Source organism: Oryctolagus cuniculus, chromosome 2 (assembly GCF_964237555.1).
Source record: "Oryctolagus cuniculus chromosome 2, mOryCun1.1, whole genome shotgun sequence".
In the NCBI taxonomy this organism is placed as follows: Eukaryota; Metazoa; Chordata; class Mammalia; order Lagomorpha; family Leporidae; genus Oryctolagus; species Oryctolagus cuniculus.
This window is the reverse complement of record NC_091433.1, coordinates 173,869,377-173,896,098: the sequence shown is the minus strand read 5'-3', so window position 1 is coordinate 173,896,098 and position 26,722 is coordinate 173,869,377. Positions and strand designations below refer to the sequence as shown.

The window sequence follows — 26,722 nt, the reverse complement described above, 5'->3', positions numbered from 1 at the left end:
GCTGAGCGCGCGTTGAAGACAGAAGCTACGGTGTTTGTGGGGAAATCACTTGTACAAATCACTGTCTATCTTGAGAAGCTCTAGGTTGAATTGGTAAGGGCAGGATCTCAAGGCGACTTTTTCAGCTGATAAATTCCACCCCAAAACGCTCGAAGTCTTTTATGGGCCCCTACGTGGAGCCACAGGCGTGGGGTGCGAGGCTTAGGGGCTGGCCGGCTCCTTTCCCTCCTTTCCCAAGGAGCGCTCCTTGGCTTCCCCAGGAACAGGAAGGGGGCTCAGCCAGCTCCTGGGTCTGGGACTTCCGCCTGCAGGAGTGGATTTCTGCAGCGTATGCGCCAGCTGGTCTACCGCATTCTGTTAGAGCGGCCGGATGGCCTGAGAGGCTCTGCCCGACCAGCCACTACGCACGCTGCCAAGCCTTTTCTCTTGCAAATCATCATGCTCATGAGTTTATCTCTGGAACCAGACGGCCCAGGTTCAAATCCCAGTTCTGTGAGTTACTGTGCGGTCTTGGGCCAGCCATCTCTCTGCTCTGAGCCTTGGTTCTCTGACTGGAAAAGTGAAAGCAGCATGATGTTTATCTTGCAGAGGCATACATGGACAGCACGTAGTAAGCACCCAGTGGACGCCATCTCCTTGCGTACTAGATCTTCTGTCTCAGTGCAGCTCAAAACACGTCTCTTCCTTGAGGCCTTTCCCAGCCACCTCGCCCCGGGAAATCCTGGGTACGGGCCGTTTCTTCTGCCGGTGGTTGGTTCCTTTTCTCCAGTGATTTGGGACCACGGCTGTTTGTTGAGCACCTGCGTGGAGGCAGGCCTGTTCTGGGTGTACAACACCCTGACGCAGGTGTCCTTCGGCTCATTTTACCGCAGAGCCACTGAGGCTCGAAATTCAGTCATAGGGCTGCAGAGCCAGTGAGGGATGACTCAGGGCTTCCCACCGCTGCCGGCACGACCCTCTGCTTCCTCTCCCCGCAAACGAGGCATAGGCTCACGCCCGGTTACAGCTTCCACGCTGCCCTTCACGTAGGAGGCACTGAGCGCGTTTCTGGTGATCTGATGGACCAGTGTGCAATTTTGTTGTCCGACTAGTGCCATTCGGTGTCTTGTGGCTGTGATTATCTTGAGGATAATAACCATATTGCATGATACATTCGGATGGGCCTTAAACAGATAATCTATAACTTACTCTTCTTGGTTGGACCCCAGGTGGCTCTTAAGCAACTTGCATTGATTTTCGCCTCGACTGTTCCCTGCTGTTTCAAATACGGTTTAGATGAGGAATGTCAGAACCGATCTTATTATCAATGCTGCTTTTGCCACAAAGGAGAGTTCCTTGGGATTCGGTAGCGGCTAATTGGGCTGTCCAGGGTTCTCTTTGGTTAGGTGAGTCATGTGATCCCTGGTTGACAAGGTGCCAGCTGCTTTCTGCCCAGTTGCTGGCAGCTCCAGTGGGTCTGACATTCTCTCAACCCCTTAATCAAGACGTTGTTAAAGCTGCTGATGGTTCACAGTGAACCGGGTCAGAACCACACGGGTTCTGTGAGGTGACTCGATGGGGCTTAGGCGATGTGGAAGCTTTGCATTTCCACTGTGTGCAGGCGTGTGATACAAAGTCAGCTTCTGTGGTTTCCCAGTTCCTTGGACGTAACATTCTACCTTACCCAGACTGAAATCCCGAGAGCCTGACCCGCTCGCTCACAATGTATTTGTTGAATCTTTTACTACCCTTTGGATGCTCTTCTATGTACTTGGGATCTAGCAGTGATAAAAATAGGCTAAAATTCCCATCTTTTTGGGGCTTCTTTTTTTAGACCAATTTTTTTTTATCTTGGAAAACATTTCAAACTTATGCAAAAGAAGGAACAGTAACATATCCATCTGCTTTCAGAAGTTATCAATATTTTTGTTTTTTTTTTTCATTTATGCCCCCATCATATACTTATTTTTAATGGGGCACTTTAAAGCAATCTCAGATTTCAGATCTTTGAGCAGGGGTGGGTGTTTGCACAGCAGTTAAGCCGCCTGTTGGGATACCTGCGCTCCGTAGCTGAGTGCCCGGGACAGAGTCCTGGCTGCGCTCTTCATTCCAGCCTCCTGACCGTGCACACTCTGGGAGGGAGTGGCGGATGACGTAGGGAGTTGTGTCCCTGCCACCCATGTGGGAGACTTGGATTGAGTTTCTGACTCCTGATTTTAAGCTGGTATTTGGGGAGTAAATGAGCAGATGGAGATCTCTCTCTCTCACACTCTCTCTCTTTCAAATAAATAAGTGATTAAAAAAATCTCATGAAGCATACTTCCATATGAATCTCTGGTGAGAATTTTTAATAAAGACATAATTAATATTATTATCATACCTAACACAATGAACAAACATTTCTTAATTTCACTTAATATCTACTCCTGGTTAACAATTTTTTAAAAGGTTTATTTATTTACTTGAAAGTCAGAGTTACATAGAGAAGGAGAGTCAGATAGAGAGAGAGAGAGAGAGAGAGAGAGAGGTCTTCCATCCGCTGGTTCACTCCACAGTTGGCCACAATGGCTGGAGATGCGCCAATCCGAAGCCAGGAGCCAGGAGCTTCTTCCGGGTCTCCCGTGCGGGTTCAGGAGCCCAAGGACTTGGGCCATCTTCTACTGCTTTCCCAGGCCATAGTATGGAGCTGGATCAGAAGTGGAGCAGCCGGGACTCGAACCAACACCCATATGGGATGCCAGCACTGAAGGCAGTGACTTTACCCGTTACGCCACAGTGGCGGCCCCCCTGGTGAAAATTTACCCAAGAATTTTTAAACATTTCTTTGTGTGAGTCCAGATCCAAGCAAGGTATGGGCTCTGGATAGCGCGCTGTGTGCCTCTGACCTGTAACGTTTCCCCTGGGCTAGTTTCTGTGCTTGTCAGAGTCAGGTTCTTTGTCCTGCAGGGGTCCTACTGTTTGGATGCGGCTGACTGTATCCTCCTGGTAGCTTTTAATGCCAATCCTTTATGCTGCACGTTTTTTATAAAATGATAGTTCCATTGAGGAGCTTGATCAATGGGAGGGGAATTACTGGAATGACATCTGCATGGGAATTGAGTGGATGAAACTTTGTATTCCAGAGATGCTTCTGGAGGTGTTTGGTGGCCACGTACTTGGGTGGTCAATGTGGAACCCTCGGCTCTTGGGCCACAGTGGCAGTTTTGATTTTGATGTCATGAAACACTCCCTTTGTTTCTTTTTCCTTTCTGTTGGCCTACAAAGATGTTTGCAAGGGGCTGTGTCATGTGCTGCTTGGGAGTGGCCCCACTGGAGCGCCTGGGAACCAGCTGGATTTGAAAATTCAATTGTTGGTGTTTTCTTGGGAACTTGGTCTGCCAAAGAAAGAACAGTTAGAGGCTAGCATGATTCTAGGTTAGACCACTGCATTAGGATATGTGATGGTGTCTGCAGGACTTAGTTTGTAACATATATACAGGTGATTTGAATGTGCAACCAGGAATGAGAAGCACCCACTTGGTGATGAGGCTTGTGCAGTTCAGCTGAGTCCTCTTCAGCTTTTTGTCCCCTTCAGCTGGTGGGCAACACTTGCAGCCTTGAGACAGAGTGGAGACAGGTCCACAGAAGGCAAACCCAAAAAGAAACAGTACAGAGTTCCTGGCTCCAGGGGCTGTCAGTTTTTTTTTTTTTTTTTTTTTTTTTTTTTTTTTTTTTTGACAGGCAGAGTGGACAGTGAGAGAGAGAGACAAAGGTCTTCCTTTGCCGTTGGTTCACCCTCCAATGGCCGCCGCGGCTGGCGCGCTGCGGCCGGCACACCGCGCTGATCCGATGGCAGGAGCCAGGAGCCAGGTGCTTTTCCTGGTCTCCCATGGGGTGCAGGGCCCAAGCACCTGGGCCATCCTCCACTGCACTCCCTGGCCACAGCAGAGGGCTGGCCTGGAAGAGGGCAACCGGGACAGAATCCGGCGCCCCAACCGGGACTAGAACCCGGTGTGCCGGCGCCGCTAGGCGGAGGATTAGCCTAGTGAGCCGCGGCGCCGGCTTGGGGGCTGTCAGTTTCTAAGAATACCTGTAGCACTAATGAATTTCCTCCATAGATGATGTCACATTTTTTTTCCAAAAAAGATAATATCTTCAAAAAATTTGTTTATTCAAGAGATAGGGAGAGAGTACACACTCCCATCCACTGGTTCACTCCCAAATGCCAGAGCCAGGAGCTGAGAACTCAATCCAGGTCTCCCCTATGAGTGGCCATCACCTGCTGCCTCCCAGGGTGTGCATTAGCAGGAAGCTGGAATCGCAACCAAAGTAGGGAGCTGAACCCAGGCACTGCAGTGTAGGATGAGCACATCTTACCTGATAGGTCAAATGCCTGCCTCGAGCTTTTTATTTTTAATTGGCACATAATAATATTACATATGTGGAGAACAATGTGGTGTTTCAATACATGTATACAATGCACGATGTTCAGCCAAGGCAATTAGCATTGCTCTCACTGAAAGCATGTTGGGAACATTCAGAATTGTTTCTTCTAGCTACTTTGAATTACACAATAAGTTATTGTCAACTATAATCACCCCACTGTGCTATAGGACACTAGAGCTTACTTTCCTGTCTAACTTCATGTTTGTTCCCAATAACCAGTCTCTCACTCTCCTCTCTCTGTCCTAACTTCCTGGCCTCTGATAACTACTATTTTACTTCCTATTTCTATAAAATCAACTTGCTTAGCTTCCACATATAAGTGAGAACATGCTATCTTTGTCTTTCTGTGCCTGTCTTATTTCACTTAACATGGCATCCTCCAGGTCCATCCATGTAGCTGCAAATGACAGGATTTCCTTCTTTTTCTGGTTGACTAATTTTCCATTGTGTAAATACACCACATTTTCTCTATGCATTCATCCCTGGATGGATACCTAGGTTGGTTCCATATCTTAGCTATTGAGAATGGTGCTGAAATGAACATAGGAGTACAGCTGTCTCTGTCATAAACCTTTTAAAGATTAAGGACAAGCACTTTGGTTGGGGGAATCCAGAAATGTGAGAGAAGGAGGGATGACCCCACTGAGCACACAGAGTTGCCATTTAGTTTATTGAGATGAGAAAGGTTATGGGGAAGGGTTCTGATTCAAATGTGTTACATTGGAGATGTGTGTTGTTTGCTGTGAAGTAGGTAGTGAGTAGGCAGCTGGATATTTGGGGGTAACTCAGAAATCTTGGGGTAGAGTGGAATTAAAAGATAAATTACTTGGGGCCGGCGCTGTGGCGCAGTAAGTTAATCCTCCGCCTGCGGCGCCAGCATCCCATATGGATGCCGGTTCTAGTCCCGGCTGCTCTTCTTCCCATCCAGCTCTCTGCTGTGGCCTGGGAAAGCAGTAGAGGATGGCCCAAGTGCTTGGGCCCCTGCACCTGCATGAGAGACCCGGAAGAAGCACCTGGCTCCTGGCTTTGGATTGGCGTAGCTCTGGCCGTTGCGGCCATTTGGGGAGTGAACCAGCGGATGGAAAACCTTTCTCTCTGTTTCTCCCTCTCACTGTCTGTAACTCTACCTCTCAAATAAATGAATAAAATCTTTTTTAAAAAAGATAAGTAACTCTGGGGACAATGCTTTTTGTAATCCATGCTGAGAATTTTCATAAAGGGCATTTCCACGAACATTTTGAAGACTCCTTGCATGCATGGATTTCAATGTTTTTGTTTTTCTCCAAAATAAACATCCATATTCCATGAAGTTTCTGAAGTACCCTTGTATGTTTGAAGTTTAGGGCTGGAGATACAGATTTGGGAATTATGAAAATCATGAAAATAGAGGTGGCATTTAAGGCCAGGAACTGGGCAAGGCACTGGTGACTGAGTGACCAGCCAGCAGAGTGACCTCTGTGAAGCACAGGAGGAAGTGGCATCCACTAATGCTGCCGGGGGCTTTTGAGGTATCCCTAGAGCAGGACTGGAGTAGTGAAGCGTACGGATGATTCCCCACCCCCCAAATACTCCAGGCTGCTCCCCAGAAAGTATTTGCCTGCCTAAGCTCCCCCAGCAGTGTCCGAAGTTCCCCATTTCCCTATTTTTTGCCCGTATTTGGGATTATTTTCCTGATTTTTGTTGTGCTGGTGGGGAAAGCCATGGTGTATTGGAGCTGGCTCATGGAGGTGTTTTATTCAATGATGGCACACAGGTGGCTTGAAATCTGCGGTGGTGACAGTATTTGCACCTTGGCAATCACCAAATGGCACCCGTTAGGATTCCCACCTCCTTCTGGAGGGCTGATTCTAAAATGTAGCCCGGTGTACAGTGGCTGTGAGTAGCATCACGCTGTTTGCACTTCCATTCCCTGATTCCTAACCAGTCTGAGTGTCTGCCCCGTGTTTGCTGACCATTCTGGCTTTTCCCTCTACAAATTGTCTATTCCCAGCCCTTTCTCATTTTTAGAATTGGTTTTCTGACTTTGTTTTGTTGATTCGCAAAATGTTTCTTACATATTTTAGATAGCAACCCCTAGTTGCTTTTTAGAAAGATTATTTGTTTTATTTTATTTACTTTTTAAGATTTATTCATTTGAGAGGCAGAGTTATAGATAGAGAAAGGGAGAGACAGAGAGAAAGGTTTTCCATCTGCTGGTCCACTCTCTAAGTGGCCGCAACTGTGCAGCTGGGCTGAACTGAAATCAGGAGCCAAGAGCGTCTTCTGGGTCTCTCACGCAGGTGTAGGGGCCCAAGCACTTGGGCCGTCTTCCACTGTTTCCATTATCAGGGAGCTAGATTGGAAATGGAGCAACCAGGACTTGAACCAGCACCCATATGGGTTGCCAGCACTGCAGGTGGAGGCTTAACCTACTACACCACAGCACCAGCCCATATTTATTTATTTGAAAAACAGAGTTATGGGGAGGGGATGAAAGGAGAGAGGGAGCGAGCGAGCGAGAGAGAGAGAGAGAGAGGAATCTTCCATCTGCTGGTTCACTCCCCCAGATGACTGCAACATCCAGGCTGGGCCAGGCTGAAGCCAGGGGCCAGAAACTCCATCTTGGTCTCCCACATGGGTGGCAGGACTCAAGTACGTGGGCCATCATCTGCTACTTTCCCAGGCATCAGCAAGGAGCTAGGTTGGAGCAGAGCAGAGCCAGCTGTGCTTGAACCTCCATCCTGATATGGGATGGGGAAGTCCCAAGTGGTGGCTTAACCCTCTATGCCGCACCGCCCACCCTCTGATATTCTTAATTGAAGAGAAACTTAATTGTGAAGTAGTTAAATCTGCAATCTTCCCTTTATGGTTTGTGCTTATACAGTCTTGTTTTAAAGACTTTTTTATTTATTTTGAAAGATCTACAGAGAGAGAGAGAAGGGGAGAGACTATATAGAGAGATCTTCCAGCCGTTGGTTCACTCCCCACGTGGCTGCAATGGCCAGGGTTGGGTCACGTGGAAGCCAGGAGCCAGGAACAACTTCTGGGTCTCCCACCTGGGTGACGGGGACCCAAACATTTGGGCCATCTTCTGCTGTTTTCCCAGGCCATTAGCAGGGTTCTGGGTCAGAAGTGGAGCAGCTGGGACATGAACTGGTGCCCATATGGCATGGAGGCATTGTAGACAATGGTGTTACCTACTCCACCACCACATTGGCCCTGACGTAAATTCTGACCCCTTATCTGTAGAGCTCATCTTCTACACATTCTTGTCTAGCTTTGTTATGCAGGCCTCCTATTTATCTGGACTTCATTTTTGTCTCTGGTGGATGCCGGTCACTTGACTTCATTTTTCTTTATAAACTACTCCAGTTTCCCCCAACACCATCTTCCAAATAACTCACACTTTCTCACTGGCTTGTGGTACCACTCTTATGTGTATGGAGGTCCCATTCATATGTGAATCCTCTTCTGAGTCCTCCTTCTGTGACACTGCTCTTTTCCCTTCCATTGGTGGCACCAAACTACACCTTTCACTATGTGCTAATAACATAGTCTCCTCTCTTTGCTATTGCTTTTCAAAATAGATTTCATGGTTACAAATTTTATTTTCCTTGATATATTTTATATGTTTATTGAGTCCCTTAAAATGTTGGTCCCTGTTGGAATTTTGCTTGGCATAATCTTGAATTTAGAGCTCACACTGGCATTTTTATAATGTAAAGTCATCTTATCCTGGGCATATCTCTTCATTTAGTCAGTCTTATTTTATATCCCAAAATTTTCTCCATAGAGTTCTTGTAAGTTGTTAGGTTAACTCCTGGAGATCATGCTTCAGAGTTTTATTGCTACAGTGAATAGCCTCCTACTGTCCATTCCATTTCCTGGTTGCTTGCTGCTAATGTAGGGGAGGCTGTTGATTTTTAGAAACTGATCTTGTAGTTGGCTATCTTGCAGAACTAATATGACTTCGAATAGTTTATTGATTCTGCTGGGTTTTCTATGCTGATGAGCATATTGTCAGCAAACATGAGAGCCAGGAAGACGTGAGGGGCTCTGCCCAGTGCTCTGATACTCTGCCCTTAACTGTGGCTGCTAGTGGAGTTTCAATCTGGTGCCCCAGTGCTGGTCGCTGAGTGTCTCTTGTGGGCCTAAAGTCTTAATTTCTCTATGCACACACACTGCAGAGACCAAGTCCTTGTCTTCCTCCCCTGGGATTGATACCCTGCCCAGTACTATTTGTTCATGATTTGGAGTCCTGGTAACTACTGATAGACCTTCCAGATGCTGACTGATCACCTGGATCTCTGTCCCTGCTGCCCTGTGCAGCCTGTTCTTGGTCCTTGATTTCCCCAAGGAACTTCCCATGTAAGTGATGCAAATGAATGGATCAACACAGGTCTTCAGACCAGGTGGCTGCTGTTCAAGTCTTATTTCTGCACCCAAGATACAGCCTCCAGGATTCTGCTTCTTCATTTGTTAAATGAAGTGAAGTGAGATCCTTAGGTCCCCACACAGGGGCCACTCAGTACCTCCCATTTCCATACTGTGACACTGGCCACCTGTGCTGTTCACTTTCTGGCAGTGCGGTTTCTTGCTGCATTGTTCCAGAACCTCGTGCCTTCAGATACAACTGAATCTCAGCATCTACAGCTGTACCACATCCCATATGCCTTTCTGTGCCAATGGAGTGTTCAAGTTCCAAGTGCTGGTCCCATGTCACTATCCAGTCCCACCCTTGTTAACTGGGAAATACCTGGTGCGGAGGCTGGTGTTCCAGGAAGCCTGGCTCTCGTGAGTGAGTGCTGGCATTCTTGACAGTGGCTGAGGGGGTAACCTCTGTTTTCTGAGGCAGTTAGGGTTCCCTGGTGGCTCGACATCCTGAGAATTTGCCCATTTACTGTATGGTGTTTGGGTGTAGCAGAAAAAGCCAGTGGCCTGGCTGGTTCCCACAGAGACCTTTATTTTAGCCAAGAACATTACTCAGCTAGTCACACCCTGGCACCTCCTAGTAGTTGTCGAGGGAAAATTTAAATCAGCAACAAAACTGAACCGTGTACCTGTGGACACTTCACCAGTGGCTCCTTCTGCTACACACAGATCTTCCTGAGTTTCTGTGGCTCTGTGGCACTGGATCTCATTTCCAGGTGCTCGCCTCTAACCAAAGGCAGATCGCCTTCCTTCTGTTGACCAGAGAAAGGAGTGGGCATGAACAGGGTGTGAGGAAAGCAGGGAAAGAGAGGTGAAGTTCCCATAGGGAGGAAGAAGCATTGCATCATAGTATCACCTCCGAGAGTGCGTGAAGACGCCAAAGCTGCAGGGACAGAAACTGGCAGCCAACCAGGGACGTGGGATGGTCACGGTATTTAAATATTGCATAAGCACTGTGGGTTTGAGTTGACAGCGTGCCCCACCCGACTCAACAACATGATGTGACTGCAACAGACAACTATGTTGGTATCTTGAGCCAAGTTCCCAGAAGCATAGGGCTTGGAGAGGTGCACCCGAGAGGCCACTCATTCCCTCCTGAGATCAGACTTGAGAGCTCTCCAGGAGGCATCCTCCAATCCCTCAACATGCTGGTGAGTGGGGCTGTAACCTTGGCCTCTAAGGAGCGGCCCACGGGACAGAGAAAGCTTGTCCGGATTCCTTGGAGTCCGATTTCATTTGAGAATCCTCCGGGGGTAGAAAGAGAACTCAATGAGGAGGAGATGTAGGGGAGACATTTTTTCAAAAGCCTGATCAAAGGCAAAGGGGCTACCTTAAGAGGCGGTGAGTTCCTTGTCGCTGGAGAGGTTCAAACGTGGCCACGTGGTGAGAGGGCCTTGTAAGAGGGAGTGAAGCAACTGGAAGGGGTCTTTTTCTAGTGCCTGGAACCAATGTTTCTAACGGGAAAGAATGCTCTGGTGTGGGGGGAGCAATCACTCTGCTCTTGCACAGTCGTTCGTTCGTTCATTCATTCGTTCGTTCGTTCGTGTCTGCAGCTGCCAGGCACTGTACTGCGTGAGCAGGGAAGTTCAGCACATGGTCTGGGCCCGCCTGGCGGATAGCTGTTAGGGGAGCACAGGACTGACTCAGGGTTGCAAAGCTCAGAGCTCACGACTCTGAGTCTAGTGGCCGCATTAGGCGTCAAACACCCTTCTCGCTAGAGGACGGAGGACCAGGATGTCAGTGCCGATATGGTAGGGGCCACGGTGTCATCTCCTTCCTGTTGTTAGGAGATGGGGCAGGGGCTCAGGAGGGAGGGTGCGTGAGGAGGGGACCCCTGCGACAACCGCTCACTTCTCCCTTCTGCCTCCACCTGACACTTGGCAGCTTGGGCACGGCATCGCCCAGGCTTCTCACGGCAGTCTGCAAACAGGCACCGGGCTGAGGAGCCCACTGGAGCCACGCATGGCCAGCAGCGCCTCCAGCGCAGGTCGTGAGACAAGGGCAAGCTGGCCTGGGGTTTCCAGGGGGACCCTACGCGCGGCGGGCCTTGGGCAGCTGTCCCACGTTCCAGTCCGCGCGAGGAGGGTTTCTCCACTGCCTGCCCCGCCGCGCTGCAAACATCTGCACGGCGCCACCCCCCAACAAGGGCAATCCGCAAAGCCCAGCCGGGCGCTGCAGCGCTGGAGGCGGCTGATCTTCCACTGCCTGCGGGGCGCAGGGGTGCCGGCTGCAGGCGAGCAAGGGCAGGCGCGCGCTGCGGGTCTCCGGGCCCCACTCCCCAGCGCGTGCGCGAGGCCGAGGCCGAGGCCTGCGCGCAGCCCGGGCGCCTGCACTGCGCGCGCGCCGACCCCGCGTGGGGCCCGGCTCCGGCGCGCGGTGCGGAGGCGGCGGGCGGGAGGGGCCCGGACGAGGTCGGCCTCGGCGCGGCGGGAGGCTCGGCGGCGGGCACGGGAGACCGGCGCCTGGCGGGTAGCGCGCCTCCGCCTTTCCTCCGCGCCCCGCGTCCCCAGCCGGCCGCTCCGACAGGACCCGGAGGAGGCAGGTGGGGCGCGGGCGCACGGGCCTCCCGGGCCGCTGCAGGCGGGCGGGCGGGCTCTGGGCAGTGGCGGGCGGCGGGGCGAGGGCCCGGAGGTCGTTGGCGGTTCGGGGAGGGCAGCGTGGAGGCGCTGGCGGCTCCGGAAGCCCGGCGGCCACCTTCCCCCGGGCGCCAGTATCGCTGGCCGGCCGGCCGGCCGTGGGAAGGCCTCCCAGGGGTGGCGCGGTCTGCGGGGTGGGGACGTGGGTTTGTCGTTTCCGTTGCTGGCGCGCGGTTCCCTTTAGGAGCAGGTGCGGCGAGGTGCGCGCGGCTGGTTCTGGCCCGCGCCCGCGGTGACCGCCGCGGACATCCCGGGCGTCCCCTGCGCAGAGCTGTGCTGCGCACTGCGCGCCGGGGGTTTGCAGACGCGGCCCGCTTCAGATACCTCCCACGCCTCCCCTTGCCGATTAAGTTGTGCTCAGAGCCACAGCGAACGACCTGCCCTTCACCACCCCGAGACTCCTGAACTCTGCACCGTCTGCTGGGGGCAGGGCGGTCGGGGGCGCAGCGCCGGGACCCGCCCTACACAGAGACGCGCCCTGCCGCGCACCCCTGCGGGTCGCAGGACGGGCGCGCAGTGCTGGCGCTCGGGTTGAGTTAGGTGTCAGGTGCCCACTCCTGTGGTTCGCAGTGTAGCAACATCACGGGATAAAAGACTGCCTTTGAACTATGTCGATAAAGTAACACCTCCAGGTACTTTAACTGTACTTTACATTTGCGCTGACATTTGTCACCGAGACTCTTCCACACAGAGTCATGTTTGTTCCGGCTCTCTGCGCTGTAAGAGTGAGCCCTGAAACGCAATGAGTGTCACGCTTGTTGCTGTGTGGGAGCCTTAGCTCATGCCTGCAACGTGTAGGATTGATTTCCGGTGTACCAGATATGGCCCTACAATGAGATCTTTTCAAAAAGTGATGTTTATATGGTCTCCTATATGGTCTTTTTTATTTATTTATTATTTTTTTTTGACAGGCAGAGTGGACAGTGGGAGAGAGAGACAGAGAGAAAGGTCTTCCTTTTCCGTTGGTTCACCCTCCAATGGCTGCTGCAGCCGGCGCACTGCGGCCAGCCAGCGCACCGCGCTGATCCGATGGCAGGAGCCAGGTACTTATCCTGGTCTCCCATGGGGTGCAGGGCCCAAGCACTTGGGCCATCCTCCACTGCACTCCCTGGCCACAGCAGAGGGCTGGCCTGGAAGAGGGGCAACCGGGACAGAATCCGGTGCCCCAACCGGGACTAGAACCCGGTGTGTCGGCGCCACAAGGTGGAGGATTAGCCTAGTGAGCCGTGGCGCCAGCCTCTTATATGGTCTTTATACGGTCTCTTTATATGGTCTCATTACTTGTAACGATTCCCATTTGGAAACAGAGACTGATGATGTCTGGAAGACAGCTTCCTGCCCTCTCCCTGTTCAGACTGACAGACACACAGCTGGCTACTTTAAAGCTGCTGTTCCTTTGTGAGTCGTTTATAGTGAGCTGCTTGCACAGGCTTGCTTATCGACTGGGCCTGTGTCAGTACTTGTTGTTCCAGGCGTCGGCGTGCTGTTTGCTTATCCAGAGAATGGGCTGTCCTGTTCTCCGTCGGTGCTGTTCAGCACAGCTTTTTGTGGCCAGGGAGTATTCCTTCTGTGTTGTGCAGACACAGCCCCAGACAGCTCCTGAGCGCTTGAATGGGGCCAAAGCAATGCAAGAAATGGATTTTAAATTGGAATAGTCATATGTGGTGTGTAGCTACCCAATGGGGCATCACAGTGTTAAATTATTGGCTCCTGGGGAAGCCTTCACTGAGTTGTATATATATTTGTAAAATTTATATTTGAGAAGTGGAGGGGTGAGAGAGAGAGAGAGAACGAAGACAAAGACAAAGGTTGGGGGAGGAAGAAGAAGAGGAGAGTGCTCCCGCATGTGCTGATTCACTCCCCCAGACACCTGCAGTGGCTGGGACTGTGTTAGGCTGGGCAGAAGTCAGGAGCCAGGAACTCTCCAAGTTTTTCCCACATGGGTGGCAGGATCCCAGCCACTCGAGTCATCCCTGCCTCCCAGGGTGTGCATTAGCAGGAAGCTGGAGTTGGGATCCAGAGCTGGGTGTTGAACTCAAGTACTACTCCAATATGGGATGTGGGTGTCTTAACCACTGAGCTAAATACCAGCTCCACACTGTCTTCAATCTGGCCTCTCCTGGTACCCAGCTGTCAGTTACAGCACTTAATACACTTAATGCTGTTATACATTAACTGCAGCTTGCTTGTAGGGATGCAACACTTGACTACAATCTATATGAGGACTAGGGCATGCCTTTTTTCTTTTTTAATACATTTATTTATTTATTTGAAAGGCAGAGTTACACAGAGAGAGGGAGAGACAGAGAGATCTTCCCTCTGATAGTTCAATCCCCAAATAGTCCCAACAGCCAGGGCTGGGCCAGGTGGAAGCCAGGAGCCAGCAACTTCATCTGGCTCTCCCATGTGACTGCAGGGGCCCAAGCACTTGGGCCATCTTCTGCTGCTTTCCCAGGTGCATCAGCAGGGAGCTGGGTTGGAAGTGGAGGAGCTGGGACTCAAACCGGTCCCCATATGAGATGCTGGCATTGCAGGTGTTGGCGTAACCCGCTGGGCCACAGTGCTGACCCCTGTCATTTTTTTTCCCCTTTGCTTATGCCCAGCTTCAGACTTAGTAATGAACATTCAATAAATACTTGTTGAATGCATAAATGAACTTCTTTTAAAAAATGTTTATGTTCATCTGTTTTAAAGGCAGAATGACACACACACACACAAAAGAGAGAGAGGGAGAGGGAGGGAGAGAGAGAGAGGAAAGAGAGAGAGAGAGAGAGAGAGAGAGAGAGAGAGAGAGAGAAAGAGAGAGCCTCATCCACTGGTTCACTCTCCAAGTGCCCACATCAGCTAGGGCTGGGCTGGGCTGAAGTCAGGAGCCTGAAACTCCATCCTTGAGGACAGGTGCCTTCCCCTTGACATTCGCTCTAGGGGCTCGGGCTGACTCATGTCCAGTACTGTTTATAGGTATTTGTACTTGTTTGGTGACTGAACAGATACTATGTTGGTAGCAGATAAAAGGTAAAACTTGTTTTGGAATCTCCTGAAAATTGAGACCCATGACGTGGTAGAATAGGAGGCGGAAGGAGGGGCCCCATGGGTGTGGTGAGGGGACATGGCAGGGGATTCTGGTGGTTGAGCAGCTCCAGGGCACTGCTCTGGGTTCAGGGAGGCTCGTTTGGGGGGTGCTGAGCTGCTGTGAAGAAGTGGTCGTCTCCGCTTCTCACTGCTCTGTGTTAATGCGGGGACCAGGAGTCCTTGGAAACTCACAAGATGTTAGAACCGTGTTACAGGATGCTCCTGCTCAGAGCTAGCTTGGGGTGCTGGAGACGGATACAATTCCTGGAGAAGTCAGTCTTGGGGGAATTTGATGTAACCATGATGGCTTCTATTCCAGACACAATTAATTAGGACTTCTTTCTTTCTTTCTTTTTAAAGACATTAATTTGAAAGAGAGAGAGAGAGAGAGAGAGAGAGAGAGAGAGAGAGATTGATTCTTTCATGTATTAGTTCAGTCCCCAAGTGGCTGCAATGGCAGAAGTTGAGTTGATCCAGAGCCAGGAGCTTCTTCCCAGTCTCCTGTGTGGGTGCAGGGGCCCCATCACTTGGGCCATCTTCATCTGTCTTCCCAGGCTCCTTAGCAGGGAGCTGGATTGGAAGTGGAGCAGCTGGGATGTGAACTGGTGCCCATGTGGGATGCCGTTACTGCAGGCAGCTGCTTAACCTGCTATGCCACAGCACCGGCCTCCCAAAACACAGCTTCAGGAGCACGATTTCCCAGTGTCCCTGGAACCCAGAGGTCTGGTCTTTGGCCAGGTGTTTCAGTACTTCTTGGCATAGCCCTGGAAGCCCGTGACTGACAGCCCTGCTGCTTCCTGCTTTCCCAGCACTCTGTCCCTTTGACATTTCTACCCCAGTGTCTGCCTGTCTTTCAGGACCTGTGTCAGGTGCTGCTTTCTTTACTGCACTGCTTCAGACTCTTAGAAGCTCCCGGCAGCTGTCCCTGGTCCTTTGTGATAGAACAGATCCCGTTCTGTAGCGTAGTCTATAGCTGCCTAGCAAACACGGGCCATCAGTTACTCACTTTCGTATTCTCAGAAGCAGCTGGAATAGTGCTTTGTGTGTGGTGGTTCCTTAATAGATACTAAGTTTTCTTTAAATATATTTTTTAAAATTTCATTTTATTTTGAAAGGCAGAGAGTTTTTGAAAGCTTTTGAAAGAAAGAGTGTGTGTTTTTTTTAAGATTTATTTTATGTATTTGAAAGGCAGAGTTACAGAGGGGCAGAGGCAGTGAGAGAGAAAGAGAGAGAGAGAGAGAGAGAGAGAGAGGGATCTTCCATCTGCTGGTTTACTCGCTAGATGGCTGCAATGGCCAGGGCTGCACCAATCCAAAGCCAGGAGCCAGGAGCTTCTTCTGGATCTCCCATGTGGGAGCAGGGGCCAAAGCACTTTGGCCATCCTCCGCTGTTTTCCCAGGCCATAGCAGAGAGCTGGATTGGAAGTGGAGCAGCCAGGAAATGAATTGGCACCCATATGGGATGCTGACACTGCAGGCGGCGACTTCACCAGCTACACCACAGTGCTGGCCTCGAAAGAAAGAGTTTTGAAAGACAGATGTACCTTCCATCCACTGGTTCATTCCCCAAATGCCCACAACAACCAGGGCTTGGTCAGGCCAAAGCCAGGAGACTAGAATGTCTTCTGGGTTTTCCAGGTGGGCACTCAAGTACTTGAGCCATCATTTGCTGCCTCCCAGGGTGTGCACTGGCAGGAAGCTGGATTGGAAACACCAAGGAGCTGGGACTAGAATTCTGCACTGTGATAAGGAATACTGTGGTCCCAAGTGGTGGGTTTGCTTGAAACACCACATGCCCCCAACATTTTATTTCTCTTCTCTGGCTCTGCAGGCAGCCTCACCCCCTATATAGGCTATCTGCCCAGATTTACTGCCCAGCAAGTAAGGGCCAAGAGGCAGGACTTGTGAGGGGGGGAGGCGCTCCAGTGTTGCAGGATTGCTGTCTCTGTGGCGGGCCTGGCTGATTGAAATGGAGATCATTTGAGGAAGATTGCCACTGCTAGGTAATGCCCATTGCTTGACCTTGCCAGTTCTCTCTATGTGACAAGGTTAATGAGAAGAGGATGCAGAGTGTTGGGTGGCAGTAGTTTTAGCATCTGAGAAAATTTGAATGTTTTCAAGATAGTAACAACTGGATTCGGTATCTGGTCTAGAATATCCATGCCACATGAATGCACACTTTTTGAGAAGCAAGCATGTGACTGTTTACCCAGTTTCTGATAGAATTTAAAACACGTGAATTGAGTTGGGAAGAAAGGAATTCGTTCAGAGGGGTGACTCTCCTTGGAGTGCAGTGGCAAGGTCAAGATAGTTAGGCTGGCACAGGGTAAGTTAAACAAGTGTAACAGAACCGGCAAGTTAAAGAAATGTAACAGAACACGCATTGAGTAACATCTGCATGACCTCATCTACTGGCAACTGGTTACAAGCTATCAGTTAACCACTTGTTACTTATTCTTTCTACTGAAAAGTCTAAAATAAATTGTATTTGGTTATATAATATATTCTGATTTATGTCTAGAAACAGACATAAGGATTCATAATCCTACAGGCTTTCAAGAAACTGGAAGGTTTTTAGCATCATAACTTAGTGTTTTACCTAGCATTTTCTTCGCCGTCTTTGTCTTTTCTGAGATGTGAGGATGCAGCAGCGTAAGTCTAATTTAGTGCAGATTTATGGTAGGTGTTCACGCTTTCTGGGAAAGAGGTAAATAGGAATGATATGCTTTGAAAGGCCTGGCCTTCCATATCTGCTGGGAGAGGACAAACAGAGCTTGTGCATTAAGTGGAACTGTCCCAGTAAACTCTTAGATTTATGAGAGTGGCATGATTAATTTGCAGTCACGTTTACTGGAGTGTCAGAAAATAATGGAGGTGTTTTCAGCTAGATTATTTTCATGTGATGAGTACATGGCCTAAGCTACTGAATGACAGATGATGTCACCAGTGTTAGCATTATGAGATGTTCAGGACCCATCCACTGGGGTCGTGTGCCTGTCCTGGTTTGTGACTGTGAGTAAGCAGATGCCACCCATTTAGATCCGCTCAGCATTTGAAAATGTCCTCACTTATTTATTTTTAAAAATTTTAAGAGATCTATTTACTTGAAAGAGTTACATGGGGGTGGGGAGAGAGAGAGAGAGAAAGAGAGAGATTGCATGCGCAGGACCTTCCGTCCTCTTGTTCACTCCCCATATGGCCACAACAGCCAGGTCATTCTGAAGCCAGGAGCCAGGAATGTTTTCCAGATCTCCATCATGCATGGAGGGGCCCAAGCTCTTGGGCCATCCTCCATTGCCTTCCCAGTCTGTTAGCGGGGAGCTAAATGGGAAGTGGAGCAGCTGGGACAGGAATTGGTGCCCAAATGGGATGCTAGCATTGCAGGTGGCAGCTTTACCCACTATGCCACAACTCAAGCCCCATTCTCACCTATTATTGGGAAATAAACGTTTGTTAAGATTTATTAACCCTGAACTTTGGGAAGATTCTATGCTCTGCTCACTGTGAAGAGATTGTGTGAAGCAATGTGTATTTCTTTCTCTCTCTCTCAAGGTTTTATTTATTTATTTGAAAGAAATAGAAGAAGAGAGAGAAAAATCGTCCATCAGCTGGTTCACTCCCCATATGGCCACAACGGCCAGGGCTGGGCCAGGCTGAAGCCAGAAGCCAGGAGCTTCTTTGGGGTTTCCCACATGGGTGCAGGGGCCCAAGCACTTGGGCCATCAACCGCTGCTTTCCCAGGCACATTAGTAGGGAGCTGGACTTGAACTGGCATCCATATGGGATGATGGCACTGCAGGTGGAGGCTTAACCTCTGTGCCACAACAACAGCCCCAGCAATGTGTATTTCTTGATAATAGTTTGCTAAAAGGAACTTTATTCCTCCCATAAAAGAGACTCTTGAGGGGCCAGTGGTGTGGCTCACTTGGCTAATCCTCTGCCTGCGGCGCCAGCATCCCATATGGGTGCCGGTTCTTGTCCCGGTTGCACCTCTTCCAGTCCAGCTCTCTGCTGTGGCCGGGAAAGACAGTAGAGGATGGCCCAAGTACTTGGGCCCCTGCACCCACATGGGAGACCAGGAAGAAGCACCTGGCTCCTGGATTCAGATTGGCACAGTGCCAATGGAAGGAAGACCTTTCTCTCTGTCTCTCTCTCTCTCACTGTCTGTATCTCTACCTGCCAAATAAAAAGAAAAAAGAGACTCTTGAAGCTTGAAGTTGGAAATGTCAGTGGGTTGGACGTCTTTGTGATGGAGGCAGGGCTGTCCTCTGAGTTGCCTGCGTACAAAGAAGAAACGCCTCTTTCCCCTTCCTCACCCTAGGTGGCTGTCTAGAAGATGACCATAGAGGACCTCCCAGAGTTCCCACTAGAAGGAAACCCTCTGATCGGAAGATACCCGTTTCTGTTTCCAGGCTCCGAAGCGCCGGTTATCTTCTCCATCTCTGCAGCACCAATGCCTTCCGACTGTGGTATGTCGACTCCCTCTGCTTCTGTCCTCACCTGGTGACTTCTGTGTGTGTGTGTTTTAGATTTTATTTACTTATTGTAAAGGCGGAATGGGGGTTGGCAGAGAAAGAAAAGATTTTCCATCTGCTGTTCACACCCAGCAGCCAGGGCTGGGCCAGGCCGAAGGCAAGAACCAGAAACTCCATCCTGGTGTCTCCCACATGAGTGGCAGCAGCCCAGGCACTGGGGGGCCGTCTTCTGCTGCCCTCGCAGGCACATGAGCAGGGAGCCGGATCCAGAGCAGAGTGGATGGGGTGAACCGGCGCTCTGATGTGGATGCTAGTGCTGCAAGTGACGGCTTAACTCCCACACCACCATGCTGGGCCCTGAACCGGCGACTTCTGTCTTTTGCCCTTTTTGCAGTTGTAATTTTTCCTAAAACTATTAGTTATGATTTTTACAAAATTGTCAAAGTTTTCCTTTTTAAAAATACAATTGCTTAATGCTTTTTTTCTGCCTCTTAAGCTAAATGCCTTATTTCTGCTGTCAGCATTTTTATTATGTAAAAATGTTCATTTTAAGCATGATGATGGATTGAGAAGATTTTATTTTTGGAATGAAATGGTGGTTAGACATTTCAGATTATTCTGCTATTATGCTTTTATTTTGGCTAAGCGTACTGACTTGCTAGAATGTCATGTACTTCGGCAGTGAGGGAAGGAAGCCTACCTCTGAGATGTGGAGTGAAATTGGTTCATGTTTAAATTGGGTGATTTAAATCTCTTCTGTAAAATGTTAAGTCAGAAGCATTCTAGTTTTTATTTATGTAAATTTTTTCCTCAGGATGATATTTTATCAGATAGTTGGTAAATGAATAAAAGAAAACCAGGAGATAAATTTGATAGAATTGTTATATTTCCAATGTAATTAGAGTTTTTCAAATAAAATATTGGGCCATCATTTAAATTGTCTTTGGAGGTAGAGGTAATATGGTTTTAAAACATTAGTAAGTACAAAGTTGTTGAATTGGGAATTTATCTTAGTCATTTCCACTCTCATAAATCTTCATGTGTCAGTGTCTGTGTTTCGGTGTTGAGATTCTGTAGTTGCTCACCTGTAGCAATCATCTGAAGTTTCACTTAAAACCTGTACCTTGATCCTAGGAGTTATTTGCAGCTTTTCCAAAAATTTTCTGGGTTTATTTTCATATATAACAAGATCAGTTATGCAAGGGAAACCTTGGATCAAAGCACATTATACCTTGCTTGTGACACTCACTTTATCTTGAGTTACAGTGGCTTTATTTCCTTTCCTAGACTGTAGCTCTTCAGGATAGTGTGTGTGTGTGTGTGTGTGTGTGTGTACATATGTATGTATATGGCTTCTGCATTGAAATGCCTTGAAGCCCATTCATACAGGGCACATACAAGCATGTTACATATAAGTTATAAACTCCATAGTACCTTATCATTGTTTTTGCCTAAGGAGTGAATTTTTGAAGAAGTTTACATAATAATAGACACTTGAGATTTGTTTCCGTTGCTAGTGCTCTTCACTCATTTGGATGTGGAATTCCATGCACATCATCGTCCTTCAGCCTGAAGGGCTGTCTATAAAGTTTCTTATACAGAAACTCTGCCAGTGATGAATCCTTTCAGCCACTTTATGTCTGAAAACATCTTTATTTCAGCTCTTTTGGAAAAATGTACTTTCTGGCTATGGAATTCTGGATTGATAGTTGTTTTTAAAAAATTTTAAATTTATTTTATTGGGAAGAAGGGAGAAGAAAAAGACATATGTCTCCTGTCTGCTGATTTCCTTTCCAAATACCTGCTTGTGCCAGGTTGGAACCTGGAACCAGGAACTCCATCTGGGTCTCCCATGTGGGTGGCAGGGGTCCAAGTACTTGGGCCATCTTCCACTGCATTCCTGGGTGCATCAGCAGGAAGTTAGACCAGAAGCAGTGCAGCTGGGACTTGGACTGGCAGTCTGATATGGGATGTGAGCATTGTAAGCTGTGGCTTAACCTACTGTGCCACAGTACCAGCTCTGATAGTCATTTTCTTTTAGTACTTCAAAAATGTTGCCTGTCTTCCCATGTGTGTTGTTTCTGATGGGAAATTTACTGTCGTGTTTCTTTCCTCTGTACATAAAGTGTTTTTACTTTTTCCCCCGGCTGCTTTTAAGATTTTATTATTGTTTTTGAGCAATTTTACTGCGACGTATCTGAGTATAATTTTCTCTGTGTTTTTGTGCTTGGGGGCCTGTGGAACTGCTTGGATCTGGGGGATGCCAGTTTTCAAGTTCGGGAAATGGTTATTTCAAATATTTTTTCTGCTTTTCCTCCTTCTCAAAGCCTGCAGTTACACAGGTGTCGGACGACTTGAAGTTGTCTCCCAGCTCACTGATGCTTGTTTCTCATTTAAAAGAGTCCTTTCCCTGCTGTGTTCATTGTGGGCAGCTTCTATTGCAGTGTCTTCACTTTCATAAGTCTTCTCTTTTACAGTGTCTAATTAATCCTGTGCAATTCTCATTTCCGATGGAGTGTTCATCTTAAAGTTGAACTGGGTCTTTTTTTTTTTTTTTTTTTAAGAATGATATAGATGTCTCTTCTTAGCCTTTGAACATTTAGAACACAGTTGTAATGGCTGTTTTCATGTGCTTTTCTATCAGTTAGTTGTGTGTCTGTCAGCCCTAGGTCTGTCTCGATTTATTATTCCCTTGACTGTGGGTCCTGTTTTCCCCTGCCTTTGCATTCCTGGTAATTTTCACTGGATGCCAGACATTGTGAGTTTTACCATGGGGGCTGGGTATTTGTGTATTCTTGTTGATGTTTGTGAGCTTTGTTCTGTGATGCAGTGGTTTGGCCTTCTGAGGTCTTGTTTTTCTGGCTTGTTAGGTGGGTCTGGGCTCCTTGTCCCACTGTTGAGTGACTTAGGAGGACTGTTTCTTCCAATCACTGAAATCCTTTCTTTCTGTGTTATTGGTTCTCGCGTATCTCATCACCACGTGCAGACCTGGGGTGGGGTCCTCTCTCAGTGCATCCCTGTCCTCTCTGGGGCTCTGCCTGTGACCCACAGTCACCTTGATTTCCCTGGACTCTCAGCCCTGACTCAGCTCAAGGAGTCTCCTGGCTTTTTCTTGGTCCCCCCTCATTGCACTGTGGGCACTTGTGAGAGACTCCCAAGGCCCTTGTTGCATCCCGTCCCCCACGATGGTGGTGTTTCCTTGTCCAAAGTCCAGAGTCTTGAAAACCATTGTTTATTCCTCTGTGGTTATTTCAGGGGGAGGGTAAACATGGCTGCCATTGCTCCAGCTTGGCTTAAAGCAGGCATCTTCCACGTCTTCTGTCTGTACCCCCTTTTCTCTTGATCGCAAACCATTCTTTTTTTGGTGGGAGCTTCAGATTTGCATGCAGTTAGGTGTGTGCATTGCTGCACGACAGCATGGACGTGAAGTCATGGGTCGTTCTGGCTCTGACCCCTGCTCACCCGCTTGTCAGCCGTGTGGTCTTGAGCAAATTGCCTATTTCCTCTACCCCTTTGTTCCTTCTTTAATAAAACCAGGATGGTAACAGTATCTACCTACCTCATAGGGTTGTTGTGGGGTTTAAATGAGTTAACAAAGTTTCTAGAACAGTCCGTGGCACCTAGTAAGCATCTAAGCACTGCCTCTTTGTCATTAATATTTAGATGCACCGTCTGCTGTTTTGCCATTGTGTCAGCATTTAGTTACTAAAGCATTGTCACATATTTTATTATTTGCTGGGCAGACGTCCTTCCCTGGGCATTTTTCTTCTGCTCTGGAATTCTTATTTCTCTTCTAGATCTTTGCCAGAGTGTGGCATGGTGTCGCAGTGCTGGCGTCATGGATCTTGTTGGAAATGCAACCTGAGGTTCACTGAGACTGGGTCAGAATCCACATTGTAACAGCCCCCTAGGGGCTCCCCGTTCACATTCATGAGTGAGGAGCCCTGGTACGGATGAACAAGAGGATAATTTTCTCTGACTTCCTCTCACAAAAAAACTCCTAATGAAGCTTTGATTCAGCTGAAATTATTTAACTGAATTGATTAATCTTAGGAGAATTGGCAGCTTCATGTTATCGCTTCCAATCGAGGAACATAATGTGTCTCTTTTCATCTGCTTCCTGCTCCACTCCTCCAGTTTCCTGTTCAATGAGCCTCACGCATTGATTGAAATGTTGTTGTTATTGTGTGCGGGATCTTTTTTCTCACGTTGCCTATTTTTTTTCTTAAATAAGAAAAAAACATTTAAAACGCAGGAAAAACAGCAATCACAACACATACATCAAACATATTCACCAGCAGCGTGAACCAGTAGTGGCATTTCAGCATGTTTAGCTTTTCTAGTGCAATGAAATAAAGCCTTAGAGTTGACGTTTCCTCCATTTTCATTTTTTAATTAAGATTCATTCATTTACCAGAAAGGCAGAGGTACAGATTCTGGGGCGGGGGGGGGGGAGAGAAAGAGAGAAAGAGGTATCCATCCGCTGATTCACTCCCCAGATGCCTGCAGCGGCCGGGGCTGGGGCACTGTGCCATGCACCAGTTTCTCCTCCGTTTTCCTTCCTAGTCACTGCCTTTGCTTCTCAGAGGTAACTGCTTCTGACATCTATGTGAGTATTCCTCATAGGAGGGTCTGTCAGTCGTATACAGTGTTTATGTATTTCCATTTTTATGTAAATGATAGATATTGTATATGTCACCCTGCAACTTTTGTTTTTGCACTCAAATATTTCTTGAAATCTGTTTTTTATATCAGATCTTTTATTGCATTATTAAAATACTGCAATTAGACTTATAATCCAGGTTCTTGTTTCTGTAGCTGGACAACTCACAAATCTTACTCATTAGCCTGCTGAACCATTCTCTCTCTCTCTTAAAGATTTATTTATTTGTTTATTTATTTATTTGAAAGGTAGAATTACAGAGAGAAAAGGACAGAGAGAGAGAGAGAAGAGAGAGAGAGAGAGAGAGAGAAGAGAAGAGAGAGATCTTCCACCCTCTGGTTCATTCCCTAGTTGGTCGCCATGGCCAGGGCTGGGTCAGGCTGGAGCCAGGAGCCAGGAGCTTCACCTGGGTCTCCCATATGGATGGCAGGGACTCAAGCACTTGGCTCATCCTTTCCCAGGCACATTAGCAGGGAGCTGGATCTTTCCCAGGTGGTGCATTAGCAGGGAGCTGGATTGGAAGTGGAACAGCCAGGACTGGAACTGGTGCCCTAATGCTGGCTCAACCCTCCGGGCCGCAGCACCAGCCTGAACTCTTCCTTTTTCAGAGACGTGGATGCCATCCACAGGTCTTTCTGACATCGTTGTTTCTGACTGTTGTCGCCTGCTGACTCAAAGCTGCTGAATTTGATTTTTTTTAATTTTTTAATTTTTTTTTAATTTTTTTTTTTTTGACAGGCAGAGTGGACAGTGAGAGAGAGAGACAGAGAGAAAGGTCTTCCTTTGCCGTTGGTTCACCCTCCAATGGCCGCCGCGGCCGGCGCGCTGCGGCCGGCGCACCGCGCTGATCCGATGGCAGGAGCCAGGAGCCAGGTGCTTTTCCTGGTCTCCCATGGGGTGCAGGGCCCAAGCACTTGGGCCATCCTCCACTGCACTCCCTGGCCACAGCAGAGGGCTGGCCTGGAAGAGGGGCAACCGGGACAGAATCCGGCGCCCCGACCGGGACTAGAACCCGGTGTGCCGGCGCCGCTAGGCGGCGGATTAGCCTAGTGAGCCGCGGCGCCGGCCAAAGCTGCTGAATTTGAAACAAATTCAAGGTCAGTTCCTTCAAGGACTAATTCATCTCTCTGGGCTTTGGGGTGCTGAACAGGCAACTCCTGGGCCATGTGAACCCGGCAGATACACTTTTCGCCCAAGAAACTTTGGATTTCAACAAGGGACCTGTTCTCCCACCTAACCAGGTGGGTGGGGAAGTGACCAGCACAGACCTCAGCTAAGGGAAGCCGGCGTAACCCCTCGGTCCTGTCCGTGTGCCCCCAGACAGGGCACGTGGTCACCAGGTCCTTCCCAGTTCCCCACTGCTTTTCAGCCCGAGCCCCTTCCTTTTCTTTCCAGGGAGGCTGAGTCCTGCCTTCTGTGTAGGTTCCTCTGGGGACCCTCACTGTAACTGCGCACCCCTTCGCTTCTTTGGAGCACGGGCAGTCCGAGTGCAGAGAAGTTCTTTGTTCTCGCAGTAGATGTGGCAACCAGGGCGTGAAGCCTGTTCTCACTGATGTGCAGCTTAGATGCTGAGCCCACGTGTAGTCAATAAGCATCGGCTCACTTGATGAGTGTGCTACCTTCTGTCTGTCCTACGGAGAGACCCTTCAGTTTTCCACTTCCCCTATTATAACCAAGGCTAGGATAAGTGCTTTCTTGTAGGGCCTCCTCATGGACACCTACAGAAAAGTCTGTTGGGATACATCTCTTCACTAGAAATTCCCAGTGCCTAGAGAAGTGATGAAATAGTGGATGGGTGAATGGATTAGGACAAAAGGAAAACCGTTAACTCTGTTTATAAGAAACACACCCTCGGGGCCGGCGCTGTGCTGTAGCGGGTTCAGGCTGTGGCCTGCAGCGCCGGCATCGCATGTGGGTGCCGGTTTGAGTCCTGGCTGCTCACTTCTGATCCAGCTCTCTCCTACAGCCCGAGGAAAGCAATGGAATATGGCCCAAGCACTTAGGCCTCTGCACCCATGTGGGAGACCCAGAAGAAGCTCCTGGCTCCTGGCTCTGGCTGTTGCAGCCATCTGGGGAGTGAACCAGTGGATGGAAGACCTCTCTCTCTCTCTGTCTCTGCCTCTCTGTAACTCTGCCTTTCAAATAAATCAATCAATCAATCATTTTTTTTTTTTAAAGAAACACATCCTCATCTGTGTTCAAGATACCGTTTCAGGTGCTTCTCCACGTTGGGTTCTGATTTTTTTTGTTGTTCTCAGTTGAATTGAGAGTGTCATTCTTGCTCACCACATGCTGTCCCTTCTCCCGTTGACATCCGAAGGCCAGCAAACTAGAACCCCCGTAGGTTCTTCTGATCCTTGTTCATGCTGTTTTTGTTGTTTGATTATCATGGAGGTCATCGCCAAGTCAGTGGCTGCTTGAAAACATTTCAGACCCAAGAGGATAAAACACACAAGAGAGATGGAGAGCACCACTGTCAGGAAGCTTATGCCGAGGGTGCAAGGCGATGCCCAAAGGCACTGTGGCCGCCCGGCCAGACTCAGCCAGCTGAAAAGACCCAGTGGTCTTTTCAGGTCCAGGTCTTCTTTTCCAGTTCGATCTGTATGGTTTTTCTGGGTAACCTGTAATTGGGTTTCAGTGTTCCCGAGTTATTTACACGGCTGCAGCAGCTGTTTTAAGTAATAACACAGATTCCTCCTTGATCAGCCAGTACATACATAGTGCAAGGCTGTGTGATGGTCTACTACGACTCTGGCTAATGAGTTTATCAATTCTTGCTGTAATTGTAGAGGTTTTGCAGTAGCTAAGGTGCCTTCCGTGGAGGCTCAAGTGCAATCTTTCATTAGTGTCTTTCTCAGTAACCTAAGTCTCCAGGTTCTAACGTATGGGGGCTTTGCTGTCCTCTGGAAGCAGATTGGGGAAGGCTTCTTAGACCTGGTGGAAATATATCTCGCATGCTGCATTAGTGCCTAAGTATTGATCCACGCCAGGATTACTTAGACCAAGATAAGCATGAGCCCATATCCTTTCTGGAGGCAATGTTATCTGTAAACTTCCATGTAT

General features: G+C 48.8%; 1 protein-coding gene across 11 annotated transcripts in view; it reads left to right on the top strand.

Moving 5' to 3' along the window:
- The window catches only part of CLIP4 (CAP-Gly domain containing linker protein family member 4), a 114,361-nt gene that overhangs the window by 10,032 nt on the left and 77,607 nt on the right, over nucleotides 1-26,722 (top strand). For 8 of the 11 annotated variants that reach the window (XR_007918301.2, XR_011386722.1, XR_011386721.1 and 5 more), the window contains exons 1-2: nucleotides 11,221-11,356; nucleotides 18,843-18,990. Coding sequence is in view for 8 of the 11 variants with exons in the window: in XM_051843052.2 (XP_051699012.1) it covers nucleotides 18,858-18,990 (133 nt within the window). In the remaining 3 variants the exon portion in view is untranslated. Of the gene's footprint in view, nucleotides 1-9,790; nucleotides 9,966-11,220; nucleotides 11,357-18,842; nucleotides 18,991-26,722 lie in introns of those variants that run through there. The other 3 variants (XM_051843047.2, XM_051843045.2, XM_051843046.2) reach the window with 2 other exon arrangements.